We start from the raw sequence: 19,916 nt of genomic DNA on the forward strand, positions 1-19,916 counted from the left end.
CCTCCTGCCATTTAACCTTCCCAAAATAGATGACTGATTTGATAATCTACTGTTCAACAGCAGTGGACAGGGTAGAATTCTCAATACAGCATTCTGCGGATTTGAATGGGCACAGTGCTGATGAATTTTAATTCATTTTCAACTGAACTGCCATTCTATGATTAATTTTACAACATTAAAATATTGCTGTAGGTCAAATAATTATTCATTATTTCAGTTCATAACCTCACAAGATTGAATTTTATGTACCTGAAACTTGTACTTTATTAGTCATCAAGTCATTAGGTGAATGAAAATATTTATATTTAAGTATTAAACCATTAGCAATATTAGTAAATGTGGGAACATAAGACAAAGGAGCAGGTCTTTGACCCTTTGAGCCTGCTCCACTATTCACTAAAATCATGCATAATCTTCTTGTTCCTTCAACTCCACTTTACTGGCTAATCCCAGAATCCTTGACTCCCTTGTTGATCAAAAATCAATCTAAATCAGCCTTCAACAAATTCAAAGACTGAGCCGCCACTATCTGCTGGGGAAGGAAATTCTGCATTAAAACACCCCTCTGAGAGAAACTATTTCTCCTTACCTCTGTCTATGACTGTTGTTCCCAAGTCAGGCGCACATTTCAGGAGAAATCCTGGCTTTGTGAGCCTGATCTCTACAAATTGCTGCCACCCTTTCTGTTTTTGGTCCTGAAGGCAGACTGGATTGGGAGTTGGGGCAGGTGACCAGAAAGAGTGGAAAAGGCTGCCTGTACCTGAGACAGGCAAGACTTAGAATATTGTGTTCAAAGATATCAAAATAAATGTTAAAACATAAAGCCTTCTGTTCTCAGACTCTCACTTCCTTCCCTCTCCATGCCAACCATATGCTTGTTTACCCATCTCCCATAACTCCTCTAACCACTATGACCCCAATAATTCCCATGTCCCTTTATAGCACCTAGCTGACTCACCTATTCTCCTTCATTGGCATGCCTCAGGAGGCATGCTGATAGAAAATAGTGTTATATGTTTATTAATTTTGCCACTTCATTCAAAAAGATTCAGTACATTGAATTTCCTTTAATTAATCCCTTATTAAATTGTTTTGCTTAATTGTTTAAACCCTTATGTAACCAAATATTTCTATTCAATAAGCAGTTCGAACTGTTCATCAAAATGTCTCTTTATAGACACATTATTTCTGAAAATGGTAGCACCTAAAATTGACTCTGTCAAGTAAAACATTAAAATACTTAATACAGATTTATATTAACTCCACACATTTTTTGGACAATTTTTTGATAGCTTCCTTATCAGCTATGGCAGTTCCAATTATCATTCTACTTTATAAGTAAGGTAATGGTGGAGATTGTTGACGGTGGTATCAATTGGCAATTGTTCAACAATACCCTGTTCACTGATGTACAAGTAGGGTACTAGCAGGTTTACTGATTTCTCAATCTTATTACAACATTGGTCTAAACATGGACAAAAGAGCTGAGCTCCAGCAGTGATGTGAAAATGACTGCATTTGACCTCAAGGTCGCATTTGAGCAAGTGTGTCATGAAAGAGCTGTCCGAAAATTGGACTCAATGGGAATCAGGGGAAAGCCTGTCTGCTGTTTGAAGTCATACCTAGCACAAAGGAAGATTGATGTGCTTGTTAGAGGTCAATTATCCCAGCCACAGAACAGTACTGCAAGTGTTCCTTAGAATGGTTTCCTAGGCTCAGCCACGTTCAACTGCTTCATCAATGAAATTCCATTATCCACCCATAAGCCTGAGATAGAAATGTCCACCTGTGATTGCTCAAAGCTCAGTTCTTTTTTCAACTTCTCAGGTACTGAAGTAATCCATCTCAATATGCAGCAAGACCTGGACAAAATCCAGTTGTGGGATAACAAGTGGCAAGTAACATAGTGCCACACAAGTACCTGACATATCCATCAAGGGAAGATGATCAGACTCTCTCTTGATGTTCGATGGCATTACCATAATTGAATCCCCAATTATCGCCATCCTGAAGGTTACCATTGACCAGAAACTGAACTGATCTAGCTGTATAAATACTATGACTACAAGAGGTCGTCAGAGGTTGGGAATTCTGCAAATAACGTAAGTCACCTCCTATCTCCCCAATGCAGATATACCATTTACAAAACAGTCATCACGCAGATGATGGAAAAGCTACACCTGTTTGGATGAGTGCATCTCCAACAACACTCAAGAATCTTGACACCATCTGGGACAAAGCAACCTTTTTAATTTGCACCACATCCATCACCATCTGCATTCACTTTCTTCGCTGTCAATACAGAGTGATAACGCTGTGAATCATCTACAAGATACACTACAATAACTCACCAAACATCCAATGTCAGGAACTTCCAAGCCTGTGACCTCCACCAGCTGGAAGGAAAAGGGTAGTTAATGCAAAGGAACACCACCCTCTGCATATTCCTCTCCAAACTACAAACAATCCTGACTTGAAACTATATTGCTGTTCCTCAATATCCATGAGTCAAATCTTGAATCACCCTTCTTAAGAGCTTCTAGGATGTACCAACACCCCATGGACTTCAGTGATTCATGAAAGCAGCTCAATACCACATTCCCAGGTAAATTTGAGATGGATAACAAATGTGGGATCAGCCAATGACACCTATATGATTGTCTCTCTTTTTTTAAATAAAGTAATTTTCAAACATAAGCATGCCTACTTTTCAGGATTCGAAGGCTGAGTTACCTCCACCAAAGGGCTCCTTACCTCTCTGGCTACCTTCCCCCAAAGGTAACCCACAATCAATTCCATTCTAAAGGGGTACCTTACCTGTCCAAAAGGGTACTCTGGCTATCCAAAAGGAATGGACTGGAAATAGATCTGTTTTTACCCGTGTAATTTCAATACTTCGGGTTTCATGCTCAAGGGGGTTAGCAATCTGACTTCAGTGAAGGAAACTAATCAATTTAATGGACAGTTGCTTCAAGAACCCCAACACACACAGACTGAAAACTACAGACCATTCCCAATCCTAACCCCATGAAAATGACAGATGCTTGGTCTAGGGTTGGGACGTAAAATAACCCGACTTCTGGAATTTTTGCCTCGGTGGAGATGATCTCTGTTTTGGTGGAAATTTAAGTCTCTGTCTTAAAGTGGAGACTGTTTTTTCTTAAACTATGCGTTTACAAAAGGAGACATCTTCCCAGCATCCATACCATCCAGTGCTGTCAAGAACTTATATGTTTTGAGAAGATCATCTGTCATTTTTCTTAAATGGATATGGTCCTCACTTGTCCAATATTTCTTTCACAAAATTAAGTTTTTCATTCCAGCATTGAGTTGAGTGAGCCTTCTTTGAACTATTTCCAAAGAATTCTATCCTTTGTTTTTCAAGAAATGGAACCAAAACTGTACATAGCATTCCAGATGTGGTCTCACTAATACCCTGTACAATGGCTATAAAACCTCCCTACTTCCATATTCTATTTTTCTAGCAATAATTGTTTCATTTCATTTGCTTTCCTAATCACTTGCTTCACCTACATAGTCAGTTGGCAATTCATGTACAAGAGGACCCAGTTTCCCCTCTACCACAGACTCCTGCAAAATATCTTCTTTTCAATTCACTTGTACGATGTGGGTGTCACCCCTTGGGTCAGCATTTATTGCTCATCCCTAGTTGTCCTTAAGGCAATGGTGATGTGCTTTCTTGAACCACTGCAATCCATGCGCTGTAGATGGATTCACAATGCCATGAGGGAGAGAATTCCAGGATATTGACCCAGCGACACTAAAGGGATGGTGAGATATTTCCAAGCTAGGATGGCAAATGGCTTGCAGGGTTAATTGCGGCTATTGATGTTCCCTTTCTGCTGCCCTCATCCTAGATGGAAGTAGTCATGGATTTATAAGATGCTATCCTTTGGTGAATTTCTGCAGAGCATGTTGTAGGATGTACATACTGCTGCTACTGAGCTTGGTGGTGGAGGGAGTGGATGTTTGTGAATATGGTGCCAATCAAGCGGCTGCTTTGTCGTGTATGATGTCAAGCTTGCTATTGGAGCTGCACCCATCCAGGCAAATGGAGAGGTGAGTTACTTGCTGCAATAATTTCTAGCCCCTTTGTAGCTACTGTACGAATGTGACTAGTCCAGTTCGTTTCTGTTCAATGATAGCTCACAAGATGCTGATCGTTGGCGAGGCTGTAATGGTAACACCATTAAATGTCGAGGGGTAGTTGTTAGATTGTCTCCCATTTGAGAGGGTGATTGCCTGATACTATTACTCGCCACTTTTCAGCTCACACCTACATGTTATGTTTTTTCCAAGAGTTTAATGTTCAATCTGCAGAAAATAATTTAAAAAATAAATAGTGCACAACCCCATTTCTGCCTTGAGACCACACACTGATCACATGTAATGAATTTAAAAATACCAATCTGGCTAATTGCATGTCTGATTAACTGAAAACAGATGAGTAATAGATACAGTCTCAATCCTCATCTTGCAAATTTCTTAAATGAAATAGCTCAGCAAATATATGCAAGCTTTTGATTTTTCTGTGTGCTTTACTTAATTAGAGAATAATGATACATGTTTATGTGATGGAAAATAGCTTTGAACTGTATTGATGGACTATTAATTCTGGACATTCTTTGTTGCACCATAACATTCTTTTAAGATTATTTCATGGGATATGAGTGTCGCTGCCAACACTCATTATCCATCTCTAATCATCTTTGTGAAGGTGGTAGTGAGCACACTCCTTAAGCTATTGCAGGCCATGGGCTAAAGTGCTTCAAAGAAGGGAGGTGCAGGATACAAAATATCCCATGGGACTAGTTTAGAGAAGAGCAGGTGAGCTCTGTCCAGTTCCTTAACTGATTTTGTTGACACAAATGACTTTACAATTTGCCACATTACAGTTTGCGTGAGCTTGTTAGATACACTACTGGCTGTGGCATTTCTCTATATTACAATGATTGCTTGGAGTCATACGTAACAGAAAGAAAGAATGATCGGATTGTTGAAGTGCAATCATCTCAGCCCTAGGAAATAGCTACAGGAATTCCTCAGGTTGTTGTGACCTCTGAAGAGATTTGCATCTTTTAAAAAGAAACTTGAAATTCCCGTTAATAGCAGAAAGAGTGACACAATAAAATTTCACATTTTACGACATTTGCTATTAAAAGAAAGATTTTTGGCTAAATATTATTCTTGTAGGCACCTTGTATTTTAAACCACAGAACAGAACATTCCTTTTTTATTTTAGCACAAAAGAGGAACAGATTTCACATAAATATTTTACGCGCGTTTAAGATGACATTCAGTTGTGCTATAGCATGTTACAATGATCCTTAGCTGCTGATAGTTTAACTCTTCCTCTTTGTCAGCCTGACAACTTTTAATCTTAGAGCAGTCTTTCACATTGGAGAGTTTTCCCATGGTGACTGTTGCTTTTTTTTGCAAGTTGGACAAGTCTTGTCTTAACTTCTCATGAATTTGACTTTCCTAATCCAAGCAGAACTTCAGAACTTCTCCCAGACCCTGAGAGACTAGCTTTGTTTCAGGGATATCTTAAAACTCCCACCTTAAAGTCCATCTCTATGATAACATGGATCTTGTTCCAGATAGAAATATTCATTGGCTATTGTTCTGACATGATCTTTTGTCATGAAAATTTAAAGCATGGGTGTTAGCATAACATACATCTTAATGCCTTTCTGGGACTTTGGAGACTCACAATCACAGTCTGCTGCCATTATCCTCAAATGTAAACACTTTGCAACCTTCATCCCAATTAAAAAATTCAACTCTTTATTATCTAAGAATTAAACCACCCATTCCACTGTCAGACAAGCTCCAGAATGGGGTCACGTGAATCCTGATATTTGCCTTAAATTGAAACGCATAGCCGCCTTATCAATGGTGCAATTGTAAAAAGGTCCAATTATCTCCAGTCATTTCATTAATGCCCTTCCCCCCAATAAAAGGGTGAGAAGTTGGAATGTTAGCTGATTTTTGCACAATGTTCAATTCCATTCAGTCTTTGCCTGGACAAAATTCAGGTTTAGGTTGGCAAGTGCCAAGTTACACTGACACCGCACAAGTACCAGACAAATACCGTCTCTCCCTTGATTCTCAGTGGCCTTACCATCGCTGAATTTCCCAATATCAACAGCCTACTTAAGTTACTTTTGACCAATAACTGAACTAAACCAGCCCTTTAAAACCAAAAGTGTGTGAAATGTTCTTGCCACATTTTGATGAGCGTAGCTACAGCAACATTCAAAAAGCCTAAAGACAAAATAACCTGCTAGATTTGTAGCCCCGATGAATTATTCATTCCCTCGCCGACACCAGGCGGACTGAAGGGCAATTAGAGATAGGCAGCAAATGCTGGCCAAGGTCGCAGTGCTCATATCCTATTAACAAATGCCAGAAAACTATACTTCATTGGCTGTCGAGAGCGTTCATACATCGAGGCAATTAATAGGAGCCATAGAGATTGAACGCTATCTAGATCAGCAACAGAGGAAATGAAAACTGGTTAACAGGTCCATTCGTTCTCACTCAGTACGGAAGCCCTTCTCTAGATCAGGCACCCTACAGTTAGTGGCTGTGTTTTTGTTAGCAAGGTGCCGATTAGGATCACTTAAATTCAGAAGCACGACAGTAATTCTGACATTCAGCTGCCACAGTATTACTGGGCGGATTTGTGTTGAGAAACAAAGCTGGGCTGCATAATTTTGTGCCTTTGCAACATTTAAAATGACTGTGTTTGTGCACGTCGAATATGCTCGGGGAAATTCTAGCGAATTTTATTGCAAATGTTACCATCGAACCAAGGCGGGCGATGAGATTACACAGTGTGGAGCTGGATGAACACAGCAGGCCAAGCAGCATCTCAGGGGCATGAGAAGCTGCTTGGCCGGCTGTGTTCATCCAGCTCAACACTTTGTTATCTTGGATTCTCCAGCATCTGCAGTTCCCATTATCACGGGCGATGAGATTGCTCGACGCTGTACCGTTCCGGGTGAGGCGGCAGGGGGCTCCCTCGAGCCTCCAGCCGAGCTTCGAGCAGGAAAACCCTCTTCAGGAGCGGAGTGGAAGTGTTGGGAGGGAGGGGCTGGGGGAACCTGAGATCGACCGGAGATAGACCAGGGAGGGGAGGGTGGGTGAGCGAAGGAAGCTGAAGATCGGTGGCACTGCGGGCATCTCTTCTGGAAAAGACCCCTTTTTATTAAAACGTGACCCAAATAAGTATTGCAACGCAGGTTTTGTGAGAGCATTACCCCCTGACAGTTATCAGTGAAACAAGGAAAATAATAAGCCAACGCTGCTACCGATCAACGATGTACGTGTAGTAGGAATTTCCTTGTTATACATAAATAGTGTGTCTGAATGATTTATGGCGGCGCCCAGGCTTTTCGATGGAGGCAGTGAATCAAAAGGGAAATAGGAATTCCAGCAGTCACGTATCACACAGGTTTTGGGAAAATCCATTGACCCTGACGGTCACCTTCCCCCTCGCCATCCCAGGGGATGTAACTGACTGGGCCGGCTGGGTGACCGTCCACTGAGCGTGTTCACGTGTGTGTGGAATCCCCGCTCGGCGGGGGCTGCGCCTTCGGGGAGATCCGGCGGTCGCTGTCCGCGGTGCTGAATCTCCGATCCGCAGGGGAAAGCCCCGCTCCCTGCCGAGCTCGACGTTACGGCAAGATCAGCCCGACCCCCTCCTCCTCCTCCTCCCAGTTCCACCACCGCTTGTGCTTCATTGACTGTGAGCAAGGATATTGCATCAATGTGCCCGGGTGGGGAGTGAATTTCTCAATTACACACACATATTCACTATCGAGAAGCAGTGTTTCGCGTGGGTCTTTTCCCATCCCGTCAGCGCTGGGAATGTCTTTCTCTGGTACTGGAGGTAACCCGGGGATAGACTCACCGGCGAAGGAACGAGCATTGGGTGGGTGTTGGTATGTGCTTGGAGGAAGGTGTTTGCGGGTGTCCCCTTTCACTGGAAGAGCGTTACAAATTTCGCTGGACATTGTTCACATCTCAGTGGGAAAACCCCACTTTCACTGGTGGAAATTTTCGTCATCCATTTCACTGGGACTCTCCGGCCTTTTGGCTACTGGTGTTTCCCCGATCCTCCGGGAATCCTCCCATTTCACTGAAGGTGTTAAACTCCCCCAATTTTGGAATTATTGAATATTTACAGCGTAAAGCGGGCCCATTCAAAGACCCTGCATTCCCTAGGTATCAGGGAGACTTTGAGCAGGGGCAGCCCATCTTTGGGGGCTGGGAGGAAGCCCAGGCAGACACTGGGAGAACACACAAGACTGCGCGCAGCCGGTCGCCGGGGAGTGGAATCGAACCTGGGTCTCTGGCGTCGTGAGGCACTAATGCTAGCCTCTGAGCCACCGTGCCACCCGTTTCGCCGGGTGGCTTTTCCCAATGCGCTGGAGGAGTTTTCCCATTTCACTGGAGGGATTTTCCTATTTCGCTGGATGTCTCTCTCTCTCTCCACCCGCCCCAGCACAAACAGACCCCGCGCCCATTGGACAGAGACGAAAGCCGAGAGTGTAGGAGAGCCGGGGAAGATCTGCTGGGAGGCTGAGTGCAACGTGAATCTCTTGAGGGCCGGGAATGTGGTAAACTTTCTCTCTCTGTCTGTCTCTCTCTCTCTCTCTATCTGAGTGTGTGCGCAACTGCCTGACGGAGCAGACGTCAGCTGAAGGTCTGAGCTCGGATTTCTTTTGTTGTGACGGCTGGCTGCTCAGCTTGGCCACTCACTCAGTGTAGACAGAGAGGGCAGACACTGAAGAGGAGCTGCTGTAATTGCACTTTGGAGAGGCGCAGCAGCAACCCACTCACACCGCACACAATCAAACCACCGGGGCTCAGAGATTTCACCTGCTTCCCGCTGGAGGAGTTAAAGAAGTTCCTAGAATTTCACACAAGAACAGAAAAAAAAAGAATGCGGCGAAGCGACACTGCAAGAGGATTGCCCCGTAAGGTTAGAAGCGAATTCCTGGTTTGACCGACTGACTTGCTCCTTGTCTTGGGATTTGAGGGAAGGATGGAAGACTTGATGAGGGATGGGAGTGTCGCCAGATTGGTGTTAGGAGTGAAGAGTGGTCTCTGCCTAACGCTGAGAGAGTCCTCTGGCTCATCGCTCTTAAACACACGGCGAATCTGAGGCAGTGACAATTCTCAGCAAGGACTGCAAACGACCACCCCAAAATCTCAGTAGAGGACTTCATGCTTTGAGAAGCCGAGAGGTGTTTGTTGGATCGCCGTCGTTTGCCGGGGGTGCTGTTTCTTGTCTAATTCCTATCGCGAAGACCTTTAGCTATGGCAGCGGCTATTGCGAGCTCCCTGATCCGGCAGAAGCGCCAGGCTCGGGAGCACCACCTGGACAGACCAATGGTCACCAAACGCATTAACAGTCCTCACAAAAACAAAGGAATCTGCAATGGGAATCTGGTAGATATCTTCTCCAAAGTCAGGATCTTCGGAATGAAGAAGAGGAGACTAAGGAGACCGGGTATGTTTTGTTTCCCTTTTCTAAAACAAAACGGGAGAAAAAAGGGGAGAAAATTCCAATAAAATGATGCAAAAGGGGGAAAACATAGGAAAAGTAAACACACCGTGTGTTTATAAGATTGTAATCTTAGAAGATTATAAATTCGGTGTGAGTAATTGCAATGCGTTTTCTCAGTTAAAGCGCGGAAAATGTTTCCTGGTTTAATGTGTGGAGACGCACTTGGTGTGTAAATATTGAAGCTGATAGGTGAGCAATACTAAGGACACTATTTCCATATACTGGAGTTATTTGAAACGTGTGTGGATCTCAGAATGTTTGAACCGGTTGCTTCATTTGCTGGCGCCTTTCCCTGTGTCGGGACGTGAGAATCTATCAGTCAAAGAGAATCATCAGGTGGAAGATGGAAAATTTTCAGCCTGGTTGTCACAAACCGTCAAACTGAAGCTGGGCTCTGTCTGTCAAAAGGAAAGCGGCCTCTAAACAGCTAAAAAGAGCCCATTTCTGGGCCAAAGACCATCGTTAACGCGCAGTAGGCTAAATTCTCAGCAAAAGCAGTGAATGTTACATTTAGTCTTTTAGAATCCCCACAATTTTCTTGACCTGGTGACAAACCTTTTGTTGTTCAGATGAAAGAACAAAAAATAGGCCGGTGAGCTGTAATGGACAACTTTATTCCAAATGTACCTGAAGAGGCAATTTTGGCGCAGAAATCTGCAGGAAAGCTAGACACGTTTATAGAACATAGATTCGTGCGTTCCATTATTAAGTCCAACTTGTTATGTATGGCTACAAACAACCCAGTAACCCAACAGCCTGGGTGTGATTTGCTTTCTTTACGGCACATTTGCAGGTGTTCAGGGTTGTAGCAAACGCGTGCTGGGGCGCGCACACACACACACACACACACACACTCATACACACACTCATACACACATACACACACGTACACACACACACACTCATACACACACTCATACACACATACACACACACACTCATACACACACATACACATACACACACGTACACACACATACACACATACGCACACACACACACTCATACACACACTCATACACACATACACACACACACACTCATACACACACGTACACACACATACACACATACGCACACACACACATACACACACATACACACACTCATACGCACACACTTATACACACACACACACACACATACACATACACACACGTACACACATACACACACACTCATACGCACACACTCATACACACACACACACACACACACACACACACACACGCACACACACAATCATATCCAGATTGGGAACACGCCTGAACCCACTCTGAACGTCTTAAAGATGGTTTTGGAGTTGGCCGATGGGAGTGGCAGCTCACCCCGCTTAGCTTCTCAATCTCTGAGACCAAGAGGCACTGTAACGTGACAAGCGACCAAACAGAAAGCAAAGCATCCGATAAATCACAAATTCTCCAACTCAGCAATTTCCATGGTCAGACTACAACAATGAATCAAATTACAAAGCTTGCATCAAGTTCGAAGTTTCGGATAAATAGTTATGAATCTGAGGTAGATGCAAACTGACAGGGAGCGAGCATTGAACTGCTCTGTGCTATAAGTGTAACCTTTTCAATAAGCAATTAACCTTTCAAGTTTTAGTCTAACCCTCAATATCATTACCTAAAAACACTAGTCCTCGCTGGAGAGTGAGGAACTGAGCAACATTCTTTTTAAACCCCGGAACAGGTTAATCCGGGAAGATGACACTGCCGGCGTAGACCTGTTCAATCTCCTCGCTCTGTACTTGCCAGCTTTCGAAGCTGCCTTCTAAGTAACATTAATGTTAGTGTGCACCCTCTTGATACAGCATTAAACCTCAAAGAGGAGCCCATAGAAGTTGAAATAAGTGGTTTACACAGGGAGGAAACATAAAACAATGTCTCAGAATAATAAAAAAAATCATTACTTGCTATCCAACAATGGCATGCCGTTTCATTTGATTAGGATAAATGTTATCTGGCGAAAGGGTAAAGCTTGAAGCTAATGAAATATGTACAGGTAAAGTTTTTGCAAATTCAATCATAGTTAAAAGAACAAGTAAAAGGGCTTCCCGCTGCGTTGTGAATATTAGCCCAAACATCAGAATCTTGATTACACATTACACGTGAAACTGTCTGCAAAGTTATCAGCAATTTAACTTGTTTTATTTTTCCAATTTGTTTTTGTTGAGCTATTTAATCTTGGAAAATACAGTATTTAAAATCTCTGCTTCGCTTCAAATCCTGCTCAGTGCATGACTTCTTCATAACTTCTTCGTTCAATGGGGTTGTTTAAATTCACGTTATGCTGCGGATCACAGATAATATCAGCACGGGGACCACTGTCTGAAAGGCAGTGATTCCAGGTTCAATTACTTTCAGTATAAAAAAACTTCTGAGCAAGTATAGCTTTCGCTCATCTTTGTCCCTGCTACCTACAAACCTTGTTAACAGCACCAGAGGTGGAGTCTGGCAGAACTGCTAGATCAAGGTAAAAAGGCATTTCTGAATCTTAAAAATATTCCGAGGATTCGGTATTTCTGCTTTATTTCAAGGATAACAAATGCACACCTTAGTTTTATATTAGTCAATATCAGTGTTAGAAGTAGCAGTTTTGTAAAAATTGAAGATCTGCAGCTAAATGACATTGCCTGAATCTTAACGTTTGTGATTCCTCGTTCACAATAAGCAGATATATATATATATAAATATGTTTGCAACTTAATTCATTTATCCTAACCCAGTTCTAGCTGTATTAAGAATGCACATTGAGGAATACATCGGGCGTCCACCTCATTTGTAAACAGAACGGAAGTAGGTTTTCTCAGAATGAACTCGTCTGGATTTTTTTTTTAAAAAATGAATTGGCAGACATTAGCACTGGTCGGCAAAGGGTGAAAAGACGTGAATTAATCCAGAAATCTGTACAGGTAGCTTAGACATGGTGGGCATGAATGTCAAATCAGAGTCATTTCCCTGTTCTGTTTGAGTGACTTGCCTTGTAGTGTTTCAGAGATGTACTGTGGAATTGATTCTGCTACCTTTAATCACCCAGACTCCTGAACAAGAGTTAAAGATTTCACTGGGCTGTAATGTGAATGAAATTCACTGTATGTTGACTGATCATAACAACTGGCAGTTGGCTCAGATATAATGTTGTATCTTTAAGTAGTTATTTTTGAATTCTATACAAATCATATATAAAACTAGCATGAATTCTTACTTGTTAGAGGAAAATCTACTTCATTCAATATGATTTGTGATATCCAAATTATTTTTTTCAGACACGTTGTATGTTTGATGTGTGATACCCTCTCAAGATTCAAACCACCTGATTTATTATGTTATACTTTTATAATTTATGTCCTGGTAAATTAACAAAAATATGTGCTTAAACATGTATAACGTTAGGTTTTCAACTTTATTACATTTCCTTCATTATTTCTTCATCCAACAACCATGTAACAATTTGATCACTTGAGAATGATAATGTTTTAAAGAAATTAGACAGCAATTTCAAGGCTGTCATTCACCCTTGCAGCTGCTGCTGATATTTATATGCAGCATCAGTGTTCATTTATGTAGCACCTTTGTTATGAAAAAATATCTTAAGGTGTTTTGCAGTAACATGAGAGGGATAGTAATGCCCTTGTGATCAACCCTTATGGGTTGCTGTCCTTTCAGAAGCAGTTGGTTATATTACTGACTTAAAAGTTGATGCCAGCTCACTGTAATTAGATGTAATATTGACAAGATTTACCAAACTCTGGTAATAAACAGTCCTCGCATTACTGTCTGTGGTCATATCATGCCATGATCTTCCTTTTATTCACATCATGAAATTCAAATGTGGGAACTGTGATGCCCATTCCAAATGACAAAAACAAATGTTAAAAATGACAACCAATTTGTTAAACATTCTCAGGCAAGGCTGGGATTTATTGTGTACCCTGAACTGCACAAGGAAGGTGGTGATCACTGATAGCAAATGATTTGATACAGTTGAGCAGCAGTTAAGCCTTTCCAGAGGACAATTGCGAGTCAGGGATTTGGAAATGGAGTCAGACATTGACTTTGACTGCGTAAGGGCAGAGTGTTGTGCTCTCTAAAGAGCATTGGTGACCTTATTAATTTTTTAAACATTGATCCAATAGTTTCAAGGTCAGTTTTATGGCATCTGCCTATTTCTATATTTTCAAATACATTTTGAAGTAAATGCAAATTCTCATGTGTGAGATTTGAACTGATGTGCAACAATTGATTTTGTCCTTCTTATTTCAGAGATGTTAGGGTCAATTGTTAGCACTCGTGTTAACTTCAGTGAGTTCAGACTTGGAATCAAACTTGAGCATTGCCTAGCCCTTGAAGTTCAATGATTGGCTGAGTAAAGTCATAGAGCTTTCAGCGTTTGTTATTTATGGCTACTGACCATGCAATATTTGTAGCTCAGAAACAGGCCATTTGGCCCAAATGCCCAGGCTTGATGAGCTTTCTTACTTTATGTCAACTTATTAATATATCCTTTCATTCTTTCCTCTTGCATGTGTTTATATAGCTTACTTTTCAATGCAGCAATGCTGTTCACCGCAACCATTCCCTTGTGCTGGTGAGTTCCACATTCTCACCATGATTTGGTTAAAGAAGTTTCTCCTGAATTCCCTATTGAATTTTTTAGTAATCGTCTTAAATTTATGAACTGGATATTTGTATTTATTGCTCAGTGCTAATAGCTTTATCAGAGCAACTGACAGGAAGGATTTACAATACCCAATGCGGCCACTCAGCAGAGATGCCGTAATGAACCGGGAATTGCACAGACCTTGTCATTTAAAATGTGGTAAAGTGGTAGAATCAATTCTCTCAGCCAGTTTCTCTAATAACTACAACAGTCCTCTTCAAGCAGTTATTCACCCAAGCCTCAATTCCCACAACAAAATCATTACACTATCACATCTGGAAAATTCATAAAACAATCATATCTATAAATCCAACATCAAGATTGACATCATATCGGTAAATTATTTAAAATTCACTCCACGTTTTTCATAAATCCAAACTCCTAAACCTGACTGCCTTGTGTCTTCTTACAATGTTCAGGATTCTGGGGGTGAATTCTGATGAAGTTTTCACTCTCAATCTCTTTGGAAGAAACATGGCAACATGAGAAAATGGCATAGAAAGTTTCCTGGAATTCTGAAGCTGTTGTGCTATAATCACAATGGTAAAATGGGAAATGCCCCCATGGAAATTCACCATCTTGCATTACATTATATGAATTATGGAAGATTTTCATGAGTATTAAGGAGAAGCAGAAGCTGTTGTAGTCAGAGGCTACAGATTAAGAAAATGGAAAGGAGATGAGGATTTTTTCAGTGCATTGTTGTGAACTGGAAGGCATGGTTGGAATGCAGGACATTTCTGCCCCATCATACCATTTCCCATGTTCCTACTGCCCTACATTGACTCCTGCTTCAATGAAATTTCAAATTTTCATTTCTCATTCAACTTCAAATCTCTCCACAGTCTTAATCTCCTGTATGGTTCACTAATGCCCTTTAGGGATGGGAGCTGCCATCCTCACCTGGTCTGGCCTGCATGTGACTCCAGACTCACAGCAATGTAGTTGACTCTTAACTGCCCTCTGGGCAATTAGGGACGGGCAATAAATGTTGCCTAGCCCACCACACCCTCATCCTGTGAATGAATAAAAAAAAATCTCTGGTACCACCTCAAACTCTACTACCGTCAACGTCCTATGCTCTGGAATCCCTGTTCTAATCCTCCCTGCCTTTCTTGCACCTTCCCAGACTTTCAGGACTGATAGTGGTAATGTCACTGGACTACTAATACAGAAGGGTCTGGGGGCATGGTTTCAAATCCTGCTGTGGCAAATGATGGAAATTCAATTCATAAAAGTCTGAGATTACAAGCAGTTGCAAAAATCCACCTAGTTGACAAATATTCTTCTGGGAAGGGAAATCTGCTGTCCTTACCTAGCTTGGCCTACAATGAGATTCCAGGCCCAGAACAATGTGTTTCACTCCTAATTGATTTGGAATGTCTGGGCAAACCACTCAGTTCAAGGTCAGTTACGGGTTAGCAACAAATGTTGGATTTGCCTGTGACCTCCACAACCCATGAGAGAATTGTTTTAAAAACTTCCTTTAATCATCTTTTTGGCTACCTGTTTTAATGTGTCTTCCTTTGAAATCAATGCCACTTTTTGAGTGATTATATTTATGCTTTTTGAGGCACCTGACGGTGATAAAGGCACTATATAAATGTAAGTTGACATTTCTAAGTAGCTGAGACAGTCTAGTTATGTTGTCTCAAAAGTTATGAGATTACAGCACAAAGGGAATCTGTCATGTCTGCACCAACTCTCTACAAGAGCCTTTCACCTACTGCCACTCATTTGCCTTTACCCTTTAGCCATGCAAACATTCATTTTCTGATCATAATTTAATTCTTTCTTTGAAGCCTCAATTGAATATGTCTTCATCACATTCTCAGTCACTACATTTCTAGTTTCTAGCTACTCACTGTGAAAAGAAGCTTGTCCTCACATCTCTGTCACTTTTGTTTTTCATCATTCACACAAAATTGATGTCATTCAGTTCTCAATCGTTCCACTAATGCAAAGAATACTTACCTGACATTTCTTGTGGTATAGTAGTAGTGTCCTTACTCCTGGACTGAGAGGCTGGGGTTCAAGCCCCACCTGCTCTGGAGGTGTGTGATGACATGCCTGAACAGGTTAATTAAAAATACCTACAAAATAATTTTATTCCTGTCGATTTTGTTTGAAGCCTTCTTGATTTTGAATGCCTCTATCAATTTCCTCTTCTTCTGAAGTACAGCCACAGCATCTAAAATTTATCTGCATAACTAGGTTCCTCACCCCTGAAAGCTTTCCCATATATCATTTTAGAGCCCTCCCAAATAACTTCAGTTCCTTACCAAAAATACCACATTGCTAGTCAAAAATGTTTTTAATGGACAACATTCAAACACAGGAGAACAAGAAGTTAAAAAGAATTAAAATTAAGCCACTGGCATACTAAGCCCCACAAGTAAACAGATAGGATGCTGAAACATAACATAATGATTACCGTGTCAGTTGTAGCAGTTCCATTGATCAACCAGGAAATAGTCTTATTTGAAAATTTGAGTACAAAATTAAATCTGATACTCCTGAAGCAGCACTGAAATAAAGGATGCACTGTATAACTTTGGGGTGAGGTGGTAAAACCCAGGCCAGATCTGTCAATGCAGGTGCAAATAAAGATCCCATGGTACCATTTCTAAGAAGAGTGGGGGTTTTCTCCCTGGTATCTTAGACAATATTTATCAATTAACATTACTGAAGCAGACTATCTGTTGCAATTTGTGGAGTTTACCATGTGCAAATTGGCTACTGCATTTCATAAATTACTATAATGACTGCAATTCGAAATATTTAATTGGCTGTAAACCACTTTGAGATGCTCTATGATTGTGAAAGACACTAGTTAGATGCAAATCTTTCTCTTATCATTTGAGTGTTGTAGGGATAACAAATCGGCTTCACTTCAATCTTGCAACTGGATACATTGTTTTAACATGCCATTAGATTACAAGCACTTTGTCATTCTCTATTGCTTCACTACTGGAGCTAGTGCAAAAAAAGGGGAAACAGAAGGGCACATATCTTCACACCTCTCTATTTTGCTTGGAATTAATCCAAGATTTTACCACTTTTATGCCAATGTTCTGCCCATCATTCCATTTGCATTATTACTGGGCTTCCAGATCTTGTGTCTATATTTTTGCTAAATTACTACTACTATTACTGAAATATGAAATGCCTTGTTTTAACTCAATTTCTGAGAAGGTTATTTGACTTCACTTAATTTCCTATATAGCATACTTATTTCTTTTAATAGTCTTTTGCACATGTTGAATGTGATTTTAATTAATTTAAAATTGAAAGTTTCGGTATCGCAAAGAATAGAAAAACATCTAATTATCAGTGTATCTGGTGCGATCTCCAAAAAATCCATTGGTTTCAGCCTTGATTCAATCCTAGAGGTATTATTTGATAGAAATGCCAATAATCTTAAGGCATTCAAAATTTTATATTGGCACTATTTTCAATTGTTTGAGACCAGAAAACAGATTATTTTATTGAAACATATGAATAAAACAAACATTACACTTTTTAAGAAAAATCAATGCATTGATCAGTCACCACACTCCCAAAGCCAAATTAAAACAAAAAAGAGAAACATAGAACAGGATATCATGGAATTTTGTGCTGTGCATTCCAATGTTTGGATTTGTGAGGAAACAAGATTAGGTTTGCATTGATGGGATAATATTTCTATGGATGTGGCAGTGTTAGGCAACCTCACAAGCAACCAACACATGTCAGAAAATTGCAAATAATCCATCATTTTCAAAGAGCTGCTGCCGACACCTAGGATTCAGCTACATTAGCACGTACTCAGGAAATTATTCCTGTAAAAAGTCATGGGTTATTCCCTCTCACAACTATAAAAGCAGAGTATATCCTGTCATTAATGAATAGCCAGCAAATTTATTGCAGAAATGTTGCCTTGCATCTTATAACTGGCTGCACCATTCAGACATGTATTAATCTTGTTTTGCTCTGAACATTGGAAAAGTCAAACATGAGAAAACGCCATTGGTTTATTGAAGCTCATCCCCTCGATTTCAATAGCTTCCGCCACAACATTGTGCTGTCCTTTGCATAACCCTAGTGTTTTTTATCGCCAGCTTATCTGGCAAACCTCGCCAAAGATTTATCATTTAGACTAAAGGTTCTCCTAATATCTGTTTCATTGATTTGAATTTATGTTCTTTGGTCTTTACCACCTGGCTCGCTGTGAAATACTATCCTTGTTGTATCTTACTGATCTTAACCATTTAATATTTCACACATGTCAATGAATTTCTCTCTTCAACAGTTCTATTTTGGGATAGAGTTTCTTCAATCCTTACCTCAGTACTTAGCCTCTTCTCACCAGAGATCAACCTCACTATCTTCTTTCCCTTTCATCTTGAATGCTTGTATATCTTCCTTTAATCATATGATGACAAGATCTGAGCACTATTTAAAACATGATTTAAAGACAATGTACGATCCTACCCAAATTTCAGTATGTCTGTACTCTATTTTCCAGGTTATTCATCTCATCATTTTATTGGACTATTTTTAATTCCTTTGTTGCATGGTCTAGACATTGCAAGTGATAAGTTTACTGTTATGTTTAGTTCTGTTCATGTTTATGGCCTGCACTGATCCACTTGAATGTATTGAACATATATATAATGGGTGACATTCAACCTTGATGGAGATACAGAATGGGCAGATGCCAGATCAGCTACTTGTTACACACTTGCTTGTCACAGGCCCGTTCATTTCATACTGCTGTTACACACTGAACTGCCTGTTGTGCACTTGTACATTACAAACATGTCCCTTAGACACCTGATATTTACATACTCACTGCTATGGATCTGCCTATTTAGACATCTGCTGTTTACTACCCACCTCTAATACACACACACACATACATCCACACCCACACACACTTTCTCTCTCTCTCTCTCTCACACACACAAACACACACACACACACACACACACACACACACACACACACACACACACACACGTTATATACCCATCTGTGAGCTTTCAACCATTGCGTACACACCTTCAACTCTGACTTTTGGAGCTGGTGTCTGAGTTGTAGCCATTCTTCTGTGTCATGGAGGGGGAAGGTTACTTTGGTCAGATCCCTTAGATTAGGTCATACAAACTTGGTCTGTGATCCAGAACAGAAGGGTTTATTTGTAGATGAGACAGGTATGGTGGATATAAGGGGCAGCGCCTGAGGAGCATCTGACCCTGTAATTGTCCAACACTTACAAGGTTCTTGTAACCTTTCTAGATGAGAGTGAGGACTCCACAGAGGATGGGCAACCTTACAGGGAACCGCTGTCCAGGCAACCATTCAACTGGGAGTGTGAAATGGGGATGTAATAGCGGCAGGGAAGTGTGAATCTGCAAGGCTGTGCTGCCTGGCTGCTTAAACAGATTAGACATGTAATTTAAAGGTTGATATAGTCATAGAGTCATACAGCACAGAAACAGACCATTCTGTCCAACCAGACTTTACAGGACATAATCTCAAACTAAACTAGTCCCACTTGCCAGCTGTTGGCCTATATCCCTCCAAACCTTTCCTACTCATGTACTTATCCAAATGTCTTTTAAACACTGTAGTTCTGCCCATATCCATAACCTCCTCAGGAAGTTCA

The 19,916-nt window shown here is 40.9% G+C and overlaps 1 protein-coding gene across 5 annotated transcripts in view; it reads left to right on the forward strand.

Moving 5' to 3' along the window:
• fgf14 (fibroblast growth factor 14) overlaps positions 1-19,916 on the forward strand; it is a 510,221-nt gene that overhangs the window by 299,158 nt on the left and 191,147 nt on the right. The window contains exon 1 of one of the 5 annotated variants that reach the window (XM_048532720.2): positions 7,866-9,544. The exons of the other annotated variants lie outside the window; for them this stretch is intronic. Coding sequence (XP_048388677.1) covers positions 9,352-9,544 — 193 coding nt within the window. The 5' untranslated portion in view covers positions 7,866-9,351. Of the gene's footprint in view, positions 1-7,865; positions 9,545-19,916 lie in introns of those variants that run through there. 5 annotated transcript variants of the gene reach the window in all.

This window comes from Stegostoma tigrinum, chromosome 6, assembly GCF_030684315.1.
Source record: "Stegostoma tigrinum isolate sSteTig4 chromosome 6, sSteTig4.hap1, whole genome shotgun sequence".
In the NCBI taxonomy this organism is placed as follows: Eukaryota; Metazoa; Chordata; class Chondrichthyes; order Orectolobiformes; family Stegostomatidae; genus Stegostoma; species Stegostoma tigrinum.